Here is a 23,509-nt window from a genome sequence, read left to right on the forward strand (position 1 = left end):
TTGTTTTCCATGGTGTCTGAGGACGTCCTCTGCCTCTCTTCAACTTTTCAGTGGTCATAGCGTTTTGTGCTAATTGGTGTTCGTCACGTCTTCTGACGTGGTCGCACCTGCGGAGATGTTTTGACTTAAATATTATACCCGTTTAATGCCACGACATTGCTCAGAGAGGAACAAGAAACTTCCTACAGGGGGTTCGAGTTTCGTATGGAAGGCGAGTATATTCCTCGCAAGTTCGATTCTAACTCAAGGAATATGACTCGTAAGAGAATTACTCTAATTTCCAAATCTATGAAATGGCAACTCTTGATTTATTACGATTCTTATATTTATTTAAGATTTATGAATCAAAGTAAACAAGACATCAATTGACAATAAAATTAATGGACACGTCTATTCATTGAACTAATGACTCTTGGTCAAGGTTAAATTCGTGTTTTGTTCAAAGACATGTCGGCGATCGCGTTTGGAAGTACTGTATTTTTATCAATGTTAAAATTAGTTTTCCGTTATAAAATTCTGTATGATATAAATGAATTAAATATGATCAAATAATTGAAATGTCCGCCTCTGTGGTGTAGTGGTTAGTGTGATTAGCTGCCACCCCTGGAGGCCCGGGTTCGATTCCCGGCTCTGCCACGAAATTTGAAAAGTGGTACGAAGGCTGGAACGGGATCCACTCAGCCTCGGGAGGTCAACTGAGTAGAGGTGGGTTCGATTCCTACCTCAGCCATCCTGGAAGTGGTTTTCCGTGGTTTCCCACTTCTCCAGGCAAATGCCAGGATGGTACCTAACATAAGGCTAAAGCCACTTCCTTCCCTCTTTCCTGCCTATTCTTTCCAATCTTCCCATCTCCCACCAAGGCCCCTGTTCAGCATAGCAGGTGAGGCCGCCTGGGCGAGGTACTGGTCATTCTCCCCAGTTGTATCCCCGACCTAATCTCTCACGCTCCAGGACACTGCCCTTGAGGCGGTAGAGGTGGGATCCCTCGCTGAGTCCGAGGGAAAAACCAACCCTGGAGGGTAAACAGATTAAGAAGAGGAAATAATTGAAATTTTTAAAAATATTATAATAATTAACTGGTATGAATTATTAAATTCCAAGTGAAATTTTTGAATGTACGAATCTTACATAAAAATAAATATTTGTGCTTGTGACGACTGTATCACCTTTCTTCAAATATCTCAGCATAATTCCTCTGCAAGTTGTATTTGACATAATGTTAAATATTGATATTAAAAATGCCAATATTATAAATATCAACTATTTAAGCAATTAAAATCCTTGACCCGCCGAAAATCGAACCCGGGACCTTCTGAACCAATGGTCAGTGCACTGACGATTCAGCCAACGAGTCGGACTTCTTCTTCTTACCATTTATCCCACTTAATTCCAGGATCTGCTGTTGTGCACTTTCTTTTCCACTTGATGCGGTCTTGTGCATCTTTAGGAGAGACTTCTGCCACATGCATGTCCTACCGCAGAGTGTCGAGCTGGCGCTTCTTTGGTCGCCCTCGTGGTCTCCGACCCGCAGGACTTACGTGTAAGCCCCCTGCGATGTCCTTTGCGTCGGATCTTGCGGGAGCTAGCGAATGGGAGTTGTTCTATTTCTTGTCGCTAGGAACTCTGACAGCCGTACCCTACTGGAAGCACGCACCAGTGCATTACAATGAGGTTTATTGTGATGTACGTGTGTTCGTGAAATAAAATTGCCGATATCTGAGAGTTTCTTTGTTTTTACATCAATGTTTCCCTGTACTTTTGAAGGTTAGCTAAATAATTAAGATTATATTTCTTCTAGATCGTTCGTATTGAATTTTTCAGACAGTTATTTGTACTCATAGTGGCTACCATACATTACAATGGCACACTGAAGACATACAATCTCAGGCTCTTCAGATGGTGTACTGTTGCGTTCCATTTTGTAAAAAGTATAAAGGCAAAAGTTAACGGTACCGGTATAAGTTACCACGAATTACCTGTGGATCCGGAACTGAAAAGGAGGTGGATAATTTCACCAGGTAAGTTTGAGCCAAATACGTAGTCTTAACTCATCTGTAGTTGTAGCGAACATATTTCGGAATAGATTGAAAACCAAAACCGTAAAATTCGAGTTTTAAAACCAGGCAGAGTGCCAAGTATTTTCTCAAAACATCCACCCCATAAAGTGACTACAACAGTAACACCAAGACGGGAATTGATTAAACAAAATATGCCGGTGAAAAATAGAAAACGAAAGCGCAGCCCTGCCCAGGAAGAACACAATTATAGGTCTACTTCTTCTTCTTCTTCTGCTTACCCTCCAGGGTTGGTTTTTCCCGCGGACTCAGCGAAGGACCCCACCTCTACCGCCTCAAAGGCGGTGTCCTGGAGCTTCAGACTCTCGGTCGGGGATACAACTGGGGAGAATAACCAGTACATCGCCCAGGCGGCCTCACCTGCTATGCTGAACAGAGGTCTTGTGGAGGGATGGGAAGATTGGAAGGGACAGGCAAGGAAGAGAGAAGGAAGCGGCCATGGCCTTAAGTTAGGTACCATCCCGGCATTTGCCTGGAGGAGAAGTGGGAAACCACGGTAAACCATTTTGAGGATGGTCGAGGAGAGAATCGAACCCCACTCTACTCAGTTGACCTCCCGAGGCTGAGTGCAGCCCGTTCCAGCCCTCGTATCTCTTTTCAAATTTCGTGGCAGAGCCGGGAATCGAACCCGGGCCTCCGGGGGTGGCAGCTAATCACAATAACCACTACCCACAGAGGCGGACGGTATACTTTTCACCGCCATTTTTCCGTCTGAACTGCCCGCGCCAGTCATGATGGACAAAGATATTGAGAATTCAGAGACATCGCACTTCCATTCGTCGGTGCTAGCCCTGGACCTCGAGAAGGAAACAAAAGACTGCACGGTGAAGCGGAATGCCACAGAAGAGAGTCGTGTCTACAATGAAATAGTCGCCGTAGTTACGTGTCTCTATTTCTCTAGCAATAATGGTATTTATTAATTTACCGCAAATTTTACTCTTGACTTGTGTGAAAGCAATTATTATCCTCCATTTAGAACACAAATTACAATGGAATTTCGTGGATACGATTCGTCCACGTATTTCTCATCTACTTCTGTTTTCTGCTTTAAGTTTTTACCTCTGCATTGGCTCTTTAGGCGTTAGTAATAACAATATTGGGTCAGGAATTTTAGGCAGCATTTGTAAACTCCGCTGGCACGGGGGACTGGCTATATGTGTCGTCGTCATCATCATTTCATCCCCATCACGACCCGCAGGTCGCCTACTGGCGTCAAATGAAAATACCAGCACCTGGCTAGCCTAAAATTTCCTTGGACATTTCCGGGACTAAAAGTCATAAGCCATTTCTAAGCTGTTCAAATGTGTAACTTTTGGCCCCGAAAATTTTTAGTGACGGTGCATACCTTCGTTCGGTGGCTAAACGGTAAGTCGTATCACAAATCTGACAGCACAATAGTTTTTCAATTTGGAGAGATCTGCAACTTTGATCTTATAACTTTTGTCGTATCTCGATCCCTTATACGTTAGATAGAGCTGCATTCCTCCATTGTAATCAAATCTCTCCAACTCGATTGTGACTGGCATTAGGAAACGGGGCCTGTAATTGTAATGAAACTCTCCATCTTTATTGTGAATGGGAGTTGGCTAGTGAGCCTTTCGTTATAGTAGAAACTCCCGAACACGATTGTGAATGGCAGTAGGAAATGTGGCCAGGCATTATCATCAAAGCTCTCCAAAGCGCACCTTACATCGGAAACAACGTGTGCGGTCGTCGCCGTTTTGTGTCTCGAACAGCGCTAAGAGACATGCAATTTAATATAATATTACTCAATGCGTGTACAGTAATGTACGTAGAAATCTGTATACAAGGTAGAATACCGTAGCGAAGCACGGATACACTGGCTGGTAGCTTATACAGTGAATGTGCAAGTCAATTGAACTTCACTCCATCTAGCTCTGGTCTATAATAAATGTTTATCATTACCACTTACTCCTCTGCTACTGTCCTGACATCTCGATGGTAATTATCTCTTCATGACAGTTAAATAATTCACTTCTCCATTCTATTAGTGATAACATTCTGACCACTTGTCATTAAAAGTGTTAAAATGTCTACTCTAACACTGAGTGAACACTGAGATTTGAGATTGGCTCAATCAAGACGCATGGTGAACGAGCACGACTGATGAAGACTGCGACCGAAAAAGACTGGTGGTGATTGTTGTTGGTTTGCTTCTGACATTCCCTCTTCGAATCTCGCTTTTGACACCGAAGATATATCCTTCGACTCGAAAATCAGAGCGCATCAGAGAAGGATCTCCCAAGCCTGTTGTTCAGTTAATAAAATATTAGGTCCTCTGACTACATAATATCCAGGCAAATTACTAGTCCTCACAGATTAAATATCCGATCTTCAATTTCAAATCATTTACTTGGCTTGGGTTGAATTAAATTTCAGAGCGGATAAATGGTGTCGAGGTGTACTTCAGTAAGGCCTCTTGGTTCATATGACACCACCGGATGTTCTGACCTACTTCCTCACAATTAATTGTTCACTTAAATTATCTCCAAAAATTGGTTTAAATTATTTGACGCAAGGAACATTAGATTTCATCACTTATTTGTATCTGTATCACGAAATAACTAAAAATATTTGTCCTCCACGTTTGGCGCTTTAGAATTTCCTGCATTCTGATTGGCTGGTTTGCTTCCAAATTTCTCTTGGGTTGAACCATTACACGTAAAAAAAGGGAATTCAGGTATTTCCTATCCGTGTTTTTTCATCCTCTTTCCTTACCTTTCCAGTTTTCTTGGTACATTGTTCTGCCAACTTTGTTTCTCACGTAAAAGTTTGTGAAGGTGGGGCTCTGGCGGTGCGCAAAATGTTGTTAGACCTGGTTTACAAGATAAATGCCAAAACTCTCTCCTGCCTTAGAGTGCTTCCAGTGGTTAAAGATCACCAGCAGGTGGTCTAGAGCTGCGAAAGAAAATGTATGTTCTGAATCTCCTGTGTATGTTGAATTCGCATATTTGAAATAATGTAATTAATTGAATTACCATGTGATATTTGCGTTAATGGTGCAGTACTGTATATGAACTTTTGAAACACGCTTGACTGGTCCCAAACCACACGAGGGCACACGATGTCGTTAACGTGCTAGAAATAACTCTATTGGCATCAATAATAGATACCTGAGCTAATAAAAGATACTTCTCCTACACCTAGACACAAGATTTGAACAATAAAAGCAATGTGCTTAAGTTACTCAAGCCTCGCTAGGTGTTGTCATCTGTGGTCTCATGTATATGTAGTAATATTCGTATCCGAATGGGCTTCGTTGCCATTCTGCATGTATCTACGCTTTCCAGTTCGATACCACTGCAAATCCGGCTGCATGGCTAAATGGTTAGCGAGCTGGCCTTTGGCCGCAGCGGTCCCGGGTTCGATTCACGGCAGGCTCGGGAATTTTAACCACAATTGGTTAATTTCGCTGGCACGGGAGCTGGGTGTATGTGTCGTCTTCATAATCATTTCATCCTCATCACGACGTGCAGGTCGCCTACGGGAGTCAAATCAAAAGACTTGCATCTGGCGAGCCGAACTTGTCCTCGGACACTCCCGACACTAAAAGCCATACGCCATTTCATTACCACTGCAAATGAGACCGCCAATGATATGGTGTCGATTGGAAGTGATGTAACGTGTGACGATCATACAGAATGGCACAGGATGCTGCAAATATAGTTCAGCTTGCACTGGGATCGATGATTCGCTGAGTGGCTGCGGTTCTGTGGCCAAGAGGTGGTCGGTCATCGTATTAGGTAGGTATCATAATGTAATAGGTCATCGGTGTATAGGGGAAACATAATAGTGTGTCAAAAGAGGTGACTGAAGTTTATAGCTGGATTTTACCAGCGATCCTACCTTAATCTTCATACAAATTAAAATATTCTGATGTTGTAATCATGATATACTTTCCTAAACTGATTTTATATAAAACACACTTTTTTTTCTGAAACTACCTTCTCACTCTTTATCTTATTACTCTGAGTCTTGGGTTCAAACCGATGGTCTACAGTGGCATGTTGTGATTGATAATGACCCAACGTTTCAGATGACCACACGTTCCATATTCACCGATCGCGCAGAGCGACGCGCATGTTGTCTCTGGTCGAGTTTCCTATAGGCTGGTCGCAACACGAGCATCAGGTGGGTACTACATCGAGCCCAGGTAAGAAACACGCTGGTCGAACTTTCAAACATCACGCATATTTCCCCTGTTTTGAAAGTTATTCTCTTGTCCCTCACATCAGTTGGTTTCAATCTTTGTCAAACGAGGGCACACTAATCCACCATCCAAGATCTGTGATGTACTTATATAGCATTATCTATTCACCCCTGTGGGAGGATGGGAAGCTGGTGGTGGAGATATAGTACATCAACAGTATTCTCCGCTGCATTCCAGGTCAGATGGTGTGCAGAATGTTAAATGTCCACAACTAAAATATCCAATCAGATAAGGTTACAAGTAAAAATGCCCGTTATACAAAAATGTCCAGAAGTCACAGAAGGGTTAGTTCTGGACATAGTGTAATTATTTTCAGATTTACACAAGATATAATGCAACAACAGAATGAGGCAGATGACAGGAAATTCAAAACAGCCACTTGAACGTATGGCATCTAGTAAATAAAAAAGCATATTCCAAATCAAAGCTAAACTGCAAGGATTGTACGCTGATACAATGGATACAAGTCAAACGGTAGTGTAATGCTGTATCCGTGGACACCTTCGTATGAAGATACGCGCTAACCGCAGTGCAAAAGAAAATTATAAATGAAATTCAACTTACATTGCACAATATTGTAAATTTAGTTAACATTTCATTGTTGAATTATTAATTTACATTAAATACCTTTTCTTGACATTTCACGGTCATATAATGACTGTGCATATCTCTGGTAATGGTCATATGATTTCTATGAGCACTTCTAATAATAGCGATGTACAATAATGTCCGACGATTTTTCTGATAATGGCTGTGGATATTTCTGATACTGGACATGAGCATTAGTGGACCTATTTGCTGTGGACCTTTCTCTATCGACTAGTTAGACCCGATCATTGCACGTCTAGTGTTAGCGCGTTTACCGTTTATACAGATAGACTATGTCGACTGCGTTACGACGGCAACAATAGCATCTTCGGGCATGTCGATGTTAACACTATGGTACAACAACTGTGCATCACTTGGACGATGGTCAGGCGTTCAGTGTTAACATCAAGTAGAACCTTCTGTGAGCTTTGCTTGGTCGTTTCTCTGGGATGCAGGGCTCTATGAATCTGCAAATCGCTGTAACCATTACCCTTGAACGTGACTTTGAGTGTGTCCATCTCCACCTGGATATTTGATGGCTCACATATTCGTCTCGCTCTCTTGGTGAGTGTCGTGAGAATGCCTTGTTTTAGTGCTGGATGGTGGTGAGAATTTGCATGAAGTTAGCAATTTGTGTGGGTAAGCTTACGATAGACGGTATGTCCTACGGAGCCGTCCGGTTTCTTTCTTACTATAACATCCAAGAAAGGAAGGCATCCGTCCTACTGCATCTCCATAGTAAATTTAATTGCACTGGTACCGTCTTGAGAGACTTCATGAATATGAGCATTGCCAGACGTCATCGACACTATGCAAATATTGCAGTGCTGAAGAATAGCTTGTCACGAGTATTGATCAACTCCAAACTTCTGAACGATTTAGTATTTTCTTAAATTATTTCAAAGAAGCTAGAACTTCTTCGAACGTCACCTTTGGTAAATTATACCAATCCCTAATTCCACTTCCTATAAACAAATAGTTTTCCCAATTTATCCTCTTGAATTCCAACTATATCTTCTGAGATACAACGGCTTACAACAGTACTGCCATTTCCAAATTCAACCCTCAAAGAATGCCGGTATTGAAAATTAATGATTTCGGCCACTTATTTCCCATTTATAATCCCACTTAATTAATTATGAAAGCACACAGACATAGTGATTTAGTCACTTGGCTTCCAAACCACTTGGATATGACGGGTTATGGTGATATTTTCAGTAGGATACATACGTGAAGGCGGGGTGGGAATCCTGTCTTAAACCACCAACCAACATCGAAACTGAGCCTAGGTGCTTTTTTAACTCCATGTAAACAAAGGAAAATGGAGTCTAAAATACAGTGTCAGAGTTTACCGGATAAAACTTTACACACTAATGAAGAAGCAGCCTTAAACTTCTCATACTAAGCAACAACAATGAGTACCACAAGAACATATATAGCTGTAAATAACACAACAAGGAACAGATAACCACAATAGTTCTAACTCCAAAATGAAACAATACTATTTGTTAAGGGCACAAGGGCAGTAGGGTAGAGCCTAGGATACTGGACAAATGACCACACAACACTATAAATTTTGATTGTATTCCCTAAATATTACTTTCTATTTTCTTTTAGTTTCTTTCTACCCCAAAACAACAACAACGACAACAATGATTGACAGTGTGAATAAAATATTTGAAAAGTTATTAACAAGGATTAAACGATTCCAGTTTAGATCTTCGTAATGACCAGGGAGAACAAAGTCCCAGTTCACAACCATTGTAAGACAATCTTTGGTTTTTAGCTTAAGAAGTATAAGTTACCGATACTTAATTTTTACGTTCCAGAGGGAGATCAAACTGCTAAGATTCAAGACCGTAAGGGTCTAGCATCCACCTCAAGGTACCTTTTAGTACACTTATTAGTTTATCAGCTTTTACACCATTTGACACTTGCTGCCCTTAATTCAGAAGGAAGCAACAGCACAAGATATGGATCATAAGGATCCAGTTGAAACAGGAGCAGTAGCTCATGCTACATGCCAAGGATCACTAAACTGGAAGGTTAAACAGAAAAGGCCAAAATACACTAGGGTGGGATAATGAACCTACTCAAGCAAACCCGTTACATGGCAGCAATTAAATACAATGAGGAAGAAGGCCCAGTAACACAGAGGATAAGCCATACTATATTGCGACTAAGAGGGGAGCAATGACCGCAAGCAAAAAGAAAGAAATTCAATTTTGAAACATCTTAGTCAAAATAATACAAAATTAATAAGGAAAACGAGGGTCTACACTCGTGCATCCTTAAGACATATCACCTGCTCGGGTGGTTACACTTCGTAGCAAGGTAGAAAACTACATTTTACAAAATAAAGTTAAATTAAGGAAATCTTACATTAAAATAAGACAAATGCGGCTCGACACCATAAGCAAGTCAGTTCACATGATAGGGTAAGATTTATCCGCCCACCTTAGAAGTTGCCCCAGCTCACCTGTAGCCTTCTGTGAGGAGAACCTCACAGGTCGTCGCACTAATCAAGACAGATATATAATGTCCAAGCTTGCTCCTATTTATAGGGTCAAGATGGGTGATGATTAGCGTGGTGGCCTTTGGTCACAGGGGTCCCGGGTTCAATACTCGGCAGGGTCGTGAATTTTAACCGTCATTGGTTTATCTCTCTGGCAAGAGGGCTGGGTGTATGTGTCATCTTCATCATAATTTCATCCTCATCACGACGCGTAGCTCGCCTACGGGAGTCAAATTGAGACCTGCACCTGGCGAGCCGAACATGTTCACGGACACTCCCGGTATTAAAAGCCATATGCTATTTCATTTTCATTTCATTTCAATTTTGAAATTATGGTTGTGGCAACTTGGGAAGAGAAGACATACGCTAGCTTGTGCCAAGCCCTAACAGTTACAATACTCCACTAAAGAGCGTTCATTCCAAGACTCTAGGTGGCACCTAAAACCAAAGTAGTGGCATCTGTTAAAAAAATTTAAACCCATGTGTTCTTCATAAAGTTCAGTTTGCCTCCGCAGGACTTCACCACCCTCAGGCGTTTAAGGTGTCGCCTACCACTAGGGAGAGACCTTGCTGGCGGTAAACTACTATATATCATTGCTGGTTGGCATAATCAACAATATTGGTTTTACCTCCATGAGTCCCCTACTAGATAGCGCCTGAGTGACATGTCGGTTTGGCAAGTACACTATATCATTGCCACTCTCATGACGTTTTGTACCGGCTGTGAGATATTCTACTGTAGGCTAGCGAGTCTTGTTTGCTTCTTAGAAGAAATACCGGAAGTTCAAGAGCTAAAGCTGTTAAAATGAAACGTCAGGTCAGACAGAGATCCGCTTATGTGTACGATCTCTTCGTCGCAATCCGCTTGACTGCGTCCCAGGAGGGTTCACTGTCCGTCAACGTCTCCGCCCTTCCAATACTTCTTAGATAGAACTCAGTTCTGTCAAGTTGTGTATCTCACTGTTCAAACCAACTTTACATCTTATACTTTTAGCAAAGCTCGAAGGCCGGTTTCTGGTTCGCTCGTTAAATCACCGAATACTATTATTCCAACATTAATGCTATACAAAAACCAAACCCCATGGTGCAAAAACCCCGATGGGCCATGGTCTAACAAGCGACCGCTGCTCAGCCCGAAGGCCTGCAGATTATGAGGTGTCTTGTGATCGGCACGACGAATCCTCTCGGTTGTTATTCTTGGCTTTCCTGACCGGGGCCGCCATTTCACCATCAGATAACTCCTCAATTATAATCACGTAGGCTGAGTAGACCTCGAACCAGCTCTCAGATCCAGGTAAAAGCCCTTGACCTGGCCGGAAATCGAATCCGGAGCCTCCGGGTAAGAGGCAGCCACGCTACTCCTACACCGAGGGGACGGCATTAATGCTATACGGCTCCTGTAAAAATGTTTCTCCAATAGGGTACAGTTCCTTGATTTGTGGACATGATTGGAGTCTCAATTCTTCTTCTTCCTCTAGTTGGTAGTCAGCTTCGACCTATCAAGAGACTGCTTGTCATCATATTACGAGGGAATGCGTGGTCAGCGCGACGAATACTCTCGGCCTATTCCTACCTTTCTAGACTGCGTCCGCTGTCTCATCGTCAGGTAGCTCCTCAATTGTTCTTAGGTAGAATGGGTGGACCTCGTACTAGCCCTCAGATCCAAGGAAAATTCCCGACATGGGCAGAAAAGGAACCCAGGAGTTTCGGATAAGAGACAGGCTCGCTATCCCTAAACCTCGGAGCCGGTTAATTACTTGTATAATACCTCAAAATTTATATTGCACTTTCTTCTCATTTCTTTCTTGAAGTGTGCATTTTCGTTCACTTTCTCTTCTAGTGCCAACGGCCGTAGCCGTGTTGAAACACCGGACCCCGTGAGATCTCCGAAGTTAAGCAACATTGGGCGTGGTCAGGATTTGGATGGGTTGCCACGCGCTGTTGGTGGGGGTTAAGGGAATGGAGGAGCGGAAAGGAACTGGCCAACCTACCGCACGTAAACTCCGGCTCAGGAACACCTCTGCGGAGGTTCGGACCTGCCTTCTGGCAGAATAACCCTTACCTTACCTCTCTTCTAGTTGCCCTCGTGCCAGACTCATTATGAAGGAAATGATGATGATTATGATTATTGTTGATGTTGTTGTTGCTACTTAAGGAGGCCAAATATCTCGGTCACCGGCTCATTAAAGTAATATTGGCTAAATTCATTCTGAAATCAGGAAAATGTTGCCTGAAAGGCTTCTATGAGATGTTTCCAATTTTCATTAGCTGACGAATGGAATACATCCTGCATTTTAGTAATTTCATTTAACGATTTCAGGGCCTGTTTAAACCAAAATTTCCTGAGTCTTTCGGCTATATATGGGACGGAAATTGTATTGGTTGTAACTTCAATAAGTTAGGGCATTCCATCAAGTTACTAGCACATTTGTATATGAAACATGCATTTACAAAAGACCTGTGCAGATTTCTTAGTACATTTAAAGCTCGATAGCTGCAGTCGCTTAAGTGCGGCCAGTATCCAGTATTCGGGAGATAGTGGGTTCGAACCCCACTGTCGGCAGCCCTGAAGATGGTTTTCCGTGGTTTCCAATTTTCACACCGGGCAAATGCTGGGGATGTACCTTAATTAAGGCCAAGGCCGCTTCCTTCCAATTCCTAGCTCTTTCCTATCCCATCGTCACCATAAGACCTATCTGTGTCGGTGCGACGTAAAGCCACTAGCAAGAAAAGAAAAGATACCTCTCACACCGCCGGCAGCCCTGAAGGTAGTATTCTGAGCTTTCCCGTTTTCACACCACAATTTCCGACTTCCCAGTCCTAGCCCTTTGCTATCCTTGAGTTGTTGAAAATCTTCTTTGTGTTAAGTGTGACGCTAAATAACTTGTATTCTTATTTTTAAATGTCTAACATAGATTGGCTTGAGATACTCATTTCGGCTGAATATAAGCTTTTTCTGGTCAAGGGTTTCCATTATATTAAATGTTCAATATAATATATTTGGCCGACATTAAACTTTTTACAGCAATATTACGAACACACTATTAAATATATTACTTCCATTTCTTTACGGTTGTAAAAATAATACTATGCAAGGTACAATGATATTAGATTTTGTTCTGCAATTTGTTTTACGTCGCACTGACTCAGATACTCGTAGGTCTTATGGCGACGATGGGATAGGAATTGCCTAGGAGTTGGAAGGAAGCCACCGAGGACTTAATTAATAAATAAAATCTGTAGACTATGTGAAACGTCCCTTCATTTTAAATATTTTCGGTTATCTCCATAATTTCGCTTATTCTTCAAATGACGGAGCAAATTATGATTTTCTGCGGGTTTTGTGCTCTGCATCGAGTGACGGACACCCTTGCAGACCGACAACGAACCTACCGGTTACCATGGCAATGTCTCTGTCTGCTTGCCAGCAGGGAAGTAACGTAATGCCATTTTCGTCATCATTCCTGTAAACTCGTGGCTGTTCGTTGGATAGAATGCGAGAGAGACGTCAAGCTGCCATTCAACGGCATATTTGCGGAATACAGTTGGAGGTTACAATCGTATACGAATAGTACTAAGGGTGGCTGTTAATATTTCAACAATACCGCGGAGTGTGGCCCATTATTTCACACCGCAAAGTGTTTTCTGGCATTTGCTATAATGTTTGCCTATTTCTCCTCTACTTCCGTCTTTTTCTTTAATTTCTTGCCTCTGCCTTGCCTCTTTGGGGTTGATTAATAACACCGTAAGTCATCTTCTTATCTGATTACCTAAGAATCACGGTTACTAAATTTATCCTTCGTTACCCCTTTCCTAAATCCGTAACTCATATCATCACTATTTAGTGAGGAACATTTCATTTTTTCAATTCATCCACATGGTATTTATATATTTGTCCTATCCGGCTGTCCCCGGCTATTATCCTATCTTCAATTAATATCAATGTTTTCTCAATACAGTTAGGGAATTAGTAATTAATTAATTAATTCATTCATTTATTCATACATTCATGTAGATAATCGTAGGCGTGGCCCTTGCATGTGGAATGGTGATCCGCCTGTGCAAAGGGCACTATTTTAGGCAGGGAATCATAGCCAATTAATTAATTAATTCATCAATTCATACACTTATGTAAGGCTATAACCGATGTAGGACGGGATAGGACGGGCCTATCCCAATCGAATATGTAGAGTGACCTAAATGCAACAGAGAAAGAAGAATAGGGAGGGGGGCACATGGGGAGCGGGATTTCCGCTTACGTGTGCCTCGCAGAAATTAGGGAATGGTGAGTAATTAGTGTTTGACAGCTATTAGATCAGGTGGGGTCTTCCGTTTGGGCCTCAAGAGAAAGGGCCGGACGTGTTATCCTTGGGAAGGTGGCTCCTTTTCTCACCAGGGGTGGATAACACGACCGGGCAGTAGTTATGCATAATCCCATCCATGCATTTATCCTGCGAACCGAATGCTCTCTCCTCAGTTGGTGGCTATCCGTGACTGGGAGAGAAGTGTTCATTCATTTATTCATGCATGCATGACAATTTAATTCGGTCATGGAATCATTCATTTAAAAAAATATCATTCAGACATTTATGTTCACCTATGTAAAGTGTCTGTGAAAACAGAGGAGAACTCTGTACAGACTTATGACAAATAAATAAATTAATTAATATCAACTTTCTTTCTTAATTTCTCTGTATGTATTTATGTATGCGAGTGCTAATCACGAAACCTGGGCTCTCTTTCCTGTGAATGTTACTATGCACTATTTCATTCCCGCATTTTTTTCCTTCGCAGTCTATGATTTCGTCGATTGTCGCATAACATACCATTAACTGGAACTTATTAAGAATCAGTAGGTAGGTTGTGACACTTTTGAGTGTTGGTGCCTCTTTCTATGGCAACTAAAACCGAACTGCCGGTGAAAAATCTTCGTTCAAACCCTAAAAACACCAGTCTACTTCTAGGGCGTCTGAGAATGCTTCTGATCGTGAGGCCGGTTTGAATGTGCTCAGATTTAGGAAGACACTTGGGAAACGATGCTGATAGTAGGCCAGGTTCAGCTCGCAGAGAGAACGTCATTGTATACCTCGGGTGTCTGCGGTTGCTTCTAATAACGTTGCTTTACACCACAAAGTTTCCGAAGACACCGAGTAGCCAGACATTTTGTGCTCCAAGAGTTCAGTTATGTACAGGTAGATCTATTGACACGAGCTTTCCAACTTCCCAAGAGCGATACCTCTTCATATACCATCGAGCTGATGCACGATCAAACCCACTTCCCGTTTTTAAATTTAGTGCTCAGCATAAGAACGCAAGTGTAAGCATTTCTTTCACACAGAGAGGTATATTTTTCCAAAGAGATGACCTATAGTTTTCATGAGCGTCACAGCTCCCTAAAAGTCCTAATATTTATCCCCTCCCCTCAAATCAAGATGGGGGACACAATTTGCTAGACGAGGTAGAAAATTGAAATTTGGCAAAATTATAACATTTAACCTGTAACCGACGGAAATATTTCAAGATGTTCAAATGTGTAAATTTTTGGCCCAGAATAATATTGAATTATTATAGAGCCAATTTTAATGACGGTGAAGACCTTCCATTCGGGGTAACTGATGGATAAACTGTGAGTCGTATCACAAAACAGATAGCACAATCGCCGCTCAATTTCCAGAGACCTACAACTTTTGTCCCATAACTTTTTGTTGTATCTCGATCCCTTATGCGTTAGATAGAGCTGGATTTCTGGATTGTAAAGTTTGTAATTTTTACGCGTATATTTTACATATAGAATGCAAAAAGACCTGCCATTGTAATCAAAACTCCCAATTTGGATGATGACTGGCTGAAGAATAGTGTGGCTGCCATTATAACAAAAACTCCTTAACTCCCTCAACTCCATTGTGACTTACATTAGGGAAAGGGACCTGTCATTATAATGAAAACTTCCAAACTCGATTGTGAATAGCAGTAGGCAAGTGAGCCTGCCGTTATAGTAAAAACTCCCTAACTTCTTTGCGAATGGCAGTAGGAAATGTGGCCAGCCATTATCATCAACACTTCCCAACGCACACCTTACATCGGAAACTACGTATGGGGACCTCCCCGTGGTGCTTTTCGCATAACGTTAAGGGACATGTAATTTATAATAATCTTACTCACTGTGTATATAGTAATTTACGTAGAAACCCGTATACATTGTACTGTAGAATACCGTAGCGAAGCATGGGCAGATTTGCTAGTGAGAAACTGAGAAAAGCCATTATGGTCTCAGTTTCGATGATGGTGAAATCCTAACATTCGCCTCCCCGGGGTAGAGAGGGGGCAACGACTGTTTATGACAATTTTGTTATATGCAGGCGGCTAACGAATGAAGGGACCGAGTATCTTCCGGTATAAGAAGATCCCCTCTACCAAGTGCCAACAGTCTCCTTGAGGGCGGATGAGCGGGTAGAGGCTAGGGCACTCTATTGTCCTTGGGACAGGAAATGGTCCCAAAAGGCGGAAGAACCTACAACTGGTCAACGGCATTAGGATACGGAAGACAACGGGAAACCACTGCATTACAGATCCTGAAGGATATCCCTTTAAGTTCACATGGCATGGCTCTGTTTAACGTAAAATTATTATCCGGAGTTTCTATTCCCCCATTCGGATTTCTGGGGGGGGGGGGGGGAATTCTTTCAACGTTGCTATGAAGGACATCCGAAGATGGCACAACTCACAATATCAATTTTTTATTCTCTTCAATCAATCAATCAATCAATCAATCAATCAATCAATCAATCAATCAATCAATCAATCAATCAATCAATCAATCAATACTGATCTGCATTTAGGGCAGTCGTCCAGGTGGCAGATTCCCTATCTGTTGCTTTCCTAGCCTTTTCCTAAATGATTTCAAAGAAATTGGAAATTTATTGAACATCTCCCTTGGTAAATTATTCCAATCCCTAACTCTCCTTCCTATACATGAATATTTGCCCTAGTTTGTCCTCTTGAATTCCAACTTTATCTTCATATTGTGATCTTTCCTACTTTTATAAACGCCATTCAAACTTATTCGTCTACTAATGTAATTCCACGCCATCTCTCCGCTGACAGCTCGGAACATACCACTTAGTCGAGCAGCTCTTCTTCTTTCTCTCAGTTCTTCCCAACCCAAACATTGCAACATTTTTGTAACGCTACTCTTTTGTCGGAAATCACCCAGAACAAATCGAGCTGCTTTTCTTTGGATTTTTTCCAGTTCTTTAATCAGGGAATCCTGGTGAGGGTCCCATACACTGGAACCATACTCTAGTTGGGGTCTTACCAGAGACTTATATGCACTCTCCTTTACATCCTTACTACAACCCCTAAACACCCTCATAACCATGTGCAGAGATCTGTACCCTTTATTTACAATCCCATTTATGTGATTACCCCAATGAAGATCTTTCCTTATATTAACACCTAGATACTTACAATGATCCCCAAAAGGAACTTTCACCCCATCAACGCAGTAATTAAAACTGAGAGGACTTTTCCTATTTGTGAAACTCACAACCTGACTTTTAACCCCGTTTATCAACATACCATTGCCTGCTGTCCATCTCACACATTTTCGAGGTCACGTTGCAGTTGCTCACAATCTTGTAACTTATTTATCACTCTATAGAGAATAACATCATCCTCAAAAAGCCTTACCTCCGATTCCACTCCTTTACTCATATTATTTATATATATAAGAAAACATAAAGGTCCGATAATACTGCCTTGAGGAATTCCCCTCTTAATTATTACAGGGTCAGATAAACCTTCACCTACTCTAATTCTCTGAGATCTATTTTCTAGAAATATAGCAAGCCAGTTTTATTCACCAGCCGAAACCGAAAGCATTGCTGTATTCAGATATTTGTTCCGTTTTAGAATATATAAAACATACTATTACTACTAAGAATGTGAACAACCCACGTGATTTACATATAATTGAAAAGCCTGTATTATGTATGTGAAAATAAACCTCATTCAGTTCTCTATTTCCAAGGATAAATGAAACATGAACCTCGGAATTTACGAAAAATATTATACTCTAATTTTTCTACGAGCACTAATACGATTAAGAAAATATTTCTTTTAACATAATCTTTGTTTCAACATTTTTCTACATGTAGGATATTTTAAGATTTTGGAAAATTTTTAAAAATCCTGCGTTCATTTTTTATTGTTTCTAGGCCAGCTTGTCGTGGAATTTATCAGATAACATTCAAATGCAGTAATATGTGGACGTTGGCCCGAAAATGTCAAATCTTTACGGACTTTACCAGGAACCGTCTAGAGATTTCGACTGCATAACTTCTCATAAAGTAAACAGAAGAAAAGTTCACCCCAAACCAGCAGACGATCCTCGATTTTCGCAGCGCGCTGTGGGTTGCCAAAGAGTCTGACATGGAGTGCGGGCACAGTACGATTGCGTAATTAATTCCAGTGGGTGACTGGTCGACGCTCTATTGACGCTCTGTTTACTTGGCCGCCATGTCTAGACGTCGCCTCTGCCAAGTCAGAGTAGTTATTAATGATGTGGCTGTCCAGAGGAAGAACAGAGATGGAGCAAGATTTTACAATTACAGTACATTGTGTCCCATCAATACTAGATCATAAGTACAGCCCGGAAGTTAGGCAAAATGCCTTTTTTTTATCTGGCTGGATATACCGAAGTGTCAAATAGAGATAAACATGTTTTCGTACATTGAGGAACGATAGGACCAGATATTATTTTTCCTTTATTGCCTACTTTAGCTTCCGTTGCCTATTTGAAAGTTGAATTACTTTTTGCCTTTTCTGAGTTGTTATGGACATACCAAAATTAATATCAGTGGAAATAAAATGTAGCTCTAATCTATTGTATACCGGGCGAGTTGGCCGTGCGGTCAGGGGTACGTGGCTGTGGTCTTGCATCCAGGAGATAGTGGGTTCGAATTCCGCTGTCGGCAGCCCTGAATATGGTTTTCCGTGGTTTCCCATTTTCACACCAGGCAAATGCTGGGGCTGTATCTTAATTAAGGCCACGGCCGCTTCCTTCCAACTCCTAGGCTTTTCCTATCCCATCGTCGCCATAAGACCTTTGTGTGTCGGTGCGACGTAAAGCAACTAGCGTTAAAATGTCTATTTTATTAACAATATTCTTCTTCTACCGCTTTTCCCACACGTCTAGGGTCACGGGAGCGAACTGTGTCGCATGTATGGATCCGGCCCTGTTGTATGTCCAGATGCCCTTTCTCAAGCCTACCCTATTTGGAGGGATGTACTCACTTTTGCTGTCTCTGTGGTGGTTGTCTAAATATGAACAGGAGAGTGTTGCGAAAAACACAAATATCCAGTCCCCGAGCCATAAGAATTATTCATACGTGATTAAAATCTCCAACTCGGGCGGGAATCGAACCTGCGACCCTATGGATCAAAGGCCTCAACGTTGACCATTCAACCAATGGAATCGAACCCGGGGCCCCTATGAACGAAGGCCTCAGCGTTGACCATTCAGCCAAGGAGTCGGGCAATGTACTGTATGAATAATCAATAGAACATTTCCATTCTAATTTTTAGATAAAAAATAACATTTGCACAAACGATAGGCTATTTTCGTATTACACGAATCTCAACTGAAGATATGTAGGTACTAAAACCGAGCTCGATAGCTGCAGTCGCTTAAGTGCGGCCAGTATCCAGTAATCGGGAGATAGTGGGTTCGAGCCCCACTGTCGGCAGCCCTGAAGATGGTTTTCCGTGGTTTCCCATTTTCACACCAGGCAAATGCCGGGGCTGTACCTTAATTAAGGCCACGGGCCGCTTCCTTCCAATTCCTAGGCCTTTCCTATCCCATCGTTGCCGTAAGACATATCTGGGTCGGTGCGACGTAAAGCAAATAGCAAAATAGTAGGTACTAAAATGTGACGCAGAAGTGTATTAAGTACCTTGCACTAGAATATTTTTATAATTTTAGTGTCCATTTTCGTAATTTTAAATGCCTATTTTCATTATTTTACTGCCGGTTTCCTAAATTTTAAGTGCTTATTTTCACGCCCAGTCAAAATAAATGCCTAAACTTCCAGGCTCTAATCATAAATATATCGATTGACATAAAGCGGGGCAGTTCAACGTTTACAAATCGGATTAGTAGGCTACTTGAGCCGACCGTAAGTAGGAAGGTAGGGACGTCGGATTGCCGGAATGTTACCACAAAGGGCACACGAAAGATGCCAATAAATCTGAAACTTCGTTTCTTAAGTGCAAACAGCCGGACAAATAATTTATAAAAATAAATCATGTCCCTACTTTCCTCTCTGTGTGGATCCATGTTTTAGGAAGTAAGACAGACATCTGCTAGCAAGTTTTCAGTGCCCTAAGAGAAATGCGATTGATCTTCGTTTCCTTTTGTAACAGAATGTACACAATCTAACTGAGAAATATTTGAGTTTTATACAATTTTCAATGTATTTTAGCAGCCTTTGAATTAAATAAGCTATTACTTGAGTGTGATTCAAAATGGGCCATGGGAAGAATACTTCCCACCATTTTATTGAGCTACCAAAAAAATGCTTCTTCTTCTTCTTCTTCATTATCTGTTTACCCTCCAGGGTCGGTTTTTCCCCTCCGACTGAGCGAGGGATCCCACCTCTACCGTCTCAAGGGTGGTGTCCTGGAGCTTCAGACTCTGGATCGGGGGATACAACTTGGGAGGATGGCCAGTACCTCGTCGAGGCGGCCTCACCTGCTATGCTGAACAGGGGTCTTGCGGGGGGATGGGAAGATTGCAAGGGATAGACAAGGAAGAGGGAAGGAAGCGACCGTAGCCTTAAGTTGGGTAACATCCAGGCATTTGCCTGGAAGAGAAGTGGGAAACCACGGAAAACCACTTCGAGGATGGCTGAGGTGGGAATCGAACCCACCTCTACTCAGTTGACCTCCCGAGGTTGAGTGGACCCCGTTCCAACCCTCGTAACACTTTTCAAATTTCGCCGCAGAGCCGGTAATCGAACCCGGGTCTCCGGGGGTGGCAGTTAATCACACTAACCACTACACCACAGAGGCGGACAATAAAAATTGCGTGTTTAAGAATATTACTCTTTACTTACTTTCCCATTCCCAGACAAGAATATAAAAAACAAAACAAAAAGCCTGTTGCACTGCACCAAAGAAAGGCCTGTGAAAGGGTTAAGAGACACCAGCATGGCGGGATGTGTAGCTCAGACTGTAGAGCGCTTGTCTTCTGAACTCAAGTTGGGGGGATGGCTCCCGACCCACTTCGGTGGTATTTGAAGGTGCCCAAATACGCCAGGCACGTGCCGTTAGATTTACTGGTAGATTCAACATCTCCTGAGGGACAAAATTCTGGCAACTCGGAGTCTCCGGAAACAGTGAAAGAAGTTAATGAGACCTAAAACACTGTTAGGGGTACAATTAGTGTACAGGTGCTGTTTATGCATGAAAATCCTCGTCCACATCGGGTATTGCTGGTTGATACCCAGAATGTGAAGCTATCAGCCGGTTGAATTAGCTAGGATATTCTCCCAAACCTCAACGCTATTGCTGGTTTATACAGTCGCTTAAAAAAAAAATATAAAAAATTAGCGCATACCTCTATATAAGTTCCTCTTTTTTTTTAAGAATTTGATTTACGTCGCAGCGACACAGATAGGTCTTATGGCGACGATGGGGTAGGAAAGGCCTAGGAGTGGGAAGTGTAATCTTTCTAAGTCGCTGACTGACTAATTTTACAAACATATAAATCTGTATTTAACTTGTAAAATTTGAATATCTGCATTTAAAATGGAAATTATGAAAATTAACATTTATTAAATAAAATACACACTCGTCGAACCTTGTACTCACACTTACTAGTTACCTGCTTACTTACACATACGTTATTTGAAGGGCGCCAGCTGTCACTCAGTACAGCAATAATAGAATGAGACTCTTGACTATCTCTAGGGTGTGGGGTAATAAGCTTACTTTTGACAACATACCATATAAGTTCTGGGAAAAGGAGATTGGCGTTCGGTTTCCCCATTAATTTTGAGGTTAAGATATTTTACTGTCAATGAAATGAAACTATGAATTCGTTTGATAGAACAATATATATTCTTTAAAAAATATATCAAAAATAGTGAGTCTTGTTGCGATAAAACAGATGAGAATATGAAATAATGACATTGCAACTGAAAGAAACTAGGCATGAATTTGAATTCTTCTTGACCGGACATTTAACAATTTATACGAAATATTTCCCTCACTGATTCACTTGACTGTACCTTTAACACTTTGAGTGTAATTACGACGTAATCCATTGCTCTGGTGTTTACTGTAGATGTGTCACGCCTCACGTGGTGATACATCCTTGAGACTGCTTCTTCTCCATATCATCTGACTTCTTTGTAAGTCAATATGGTATGACCTCTTGGCAGGTCCAGGGTTGCCCTCTCTGACTCCTTGGTAAGCCTTGCGTCCGCGTCTTCCACTAAGTGACGGACCAACCATTTGGTCTCACTCTCTCAATGACCAATAATGGCTCACTGAGTCTTCACCATCTCTCGTTCACACTGGTTGACTGACCAACTAAGGCCTCTTGATCTAGTAGACTACTTCACTGTACTGCATCCGTATAAGTAATGACTGACGCTACAATGTGCATCCACCTTATATAGACGTTGGTTGACACAACTACGTAATCTCCAGAAATAACAATGACATACTCCCACCTACGCGACAAATATTACATACAGTGGTGAAATAGCCCGGCGGCGGCTAACTCCGTGAGCGCATATCTAAATAAATACGATGACATAGCCATGGCGCGGCGATGACTTGGCAGAATCGCCACTAATCTTGCACAATGTCCCAACGTCACACCCAATCTCTGATATATACAACAATTCTCACTGTACAGGTATTGAGTGTTATACTACACATACGTATATATGCATACATCTAAGTACAATCTTGCAAGCAACAGGCAATTGCAAAATCGAATTAAATAAGACTGATAATTACAATAATAGTAACAATATCACAGATAACATAATAATAATAATAATAATAATAATAATAATAATAATAATAATAATAATAATAAAATACAGATAAAATCATACAATAATAAAAATACAGATATCATCTTGTAACGGGATTTGAACCGTTACAGAAGGAAGCGGGCGTGGCCTTAATTAAGGTACAGCTCCAGCATTTGCCTAGTGTGAAAATGGAAAACCACGGAAAACCACCTCCAGAGTTTATAACAGTGGGGTTCAATCCACTATCTCCCGGATGCAAGCTCACAGCTGAGCGTCCGAAACCGTATGGCCAACTCGTCCTGTGTATAGGTTCCTCGCAGGTACATTTTCCTCCCAAAAAGTAACCTACACAAATAAAGTTTGTTGTGGGTATCCACATGGTTTGTATATACATGGAAGGTGCATTATATCTTGATAATAATTGACATGGTATGAAAAAATAATATAAAAATGCGAGGAACATACATTCATCTTTTTGAGCGACTGTACATACATGGGATTCTATTGATGGACAATCTTGTTCACCAACATAAGACCGCATTGTAGCGTGTCACTGACTAGAATACCGCACGTCGTAATGACACTTTATTGCATTGTCAGTGGTGCTTTCTTTTTTTTTTGGGGGGGGGGGGAGGCAATATTCTTTTACAAATGTATTCATATATACTGTTGCAATAAACAATTCATCATAATTGTGGAAATGTACTTAAATAACTTATCCTTAAGTTTTTCACATGAGTATACCAAAACAACTGCGCTCAACCTCTTTTAAGACCTATGATAGTTGAACTGATGATTTTGCTTTTATACTTCAACAGTCAAAAATATTAGTCATAGAACAATAGGATAAATATTCAATTTTACCCAAACGTAAATTTTTTTCTATACTTCGCATGTACTGAAAACTGAACTACTAATAACAACTTTTGTTCCACTATTTTTTCATGCTGTGTCTTTAAGGCTATATATCCTCATTCTAGTATGAGAATCCTATCTATCAATTGGCAGAATTCGTTCCACGACGCCTGATATAAAGGAACATTGGGATAGT

At 41.4% G+C, this 23,509-nt stretch overlaps 1 protein-coding gene across 4 annotated transcripts in view; it reads left to right on the forward strand.

The window, feature by feature from the left end:
- LOC136877265 (ras-related protein Rab-3) overlaps positions 1 to 23,509 on the forward strand; it is a 608,034-nt gene that overhangs the window by 153,306 nt on the left and 431,219 nt on the right. Inside the window, exon 2 of one of the 4 annotated variants that reach the window (XM_067151172.2) lies at positions 6,133 to 6,227. The exons of 2 other annotated variants lie outside the window; for them this stretch is intronic. In XM_067151172.2, coding sequence (XP_067007273.1) covers positions 6,133 to 6,227 — 95 coding nt within the window. Of the gene's footprint in view, positions 1 to 6,132; positions 6,250 to 23,509 lie in introns of all 4 variants that reach the window. One more of the 4 variants, XM_067151189.2, reaches the window with a different exon arrangement.

This window comes from Anabrus simplex, chromosome 1, assembly GCF_040414725.1.
Source record: "Anabrus simplex isolate iqAnaSimp1 chromosome 1, ASM4041472v1, whole genome shotgun sequence".
In the NCBI taxonomy this organism is placed as follows: domain Eukaryota; kingdom Metazoa; phylum Arthropoda; class Insecta; order Orthoptera; family Tettigoniidae; genus Anabrus; species Anabrus simplex.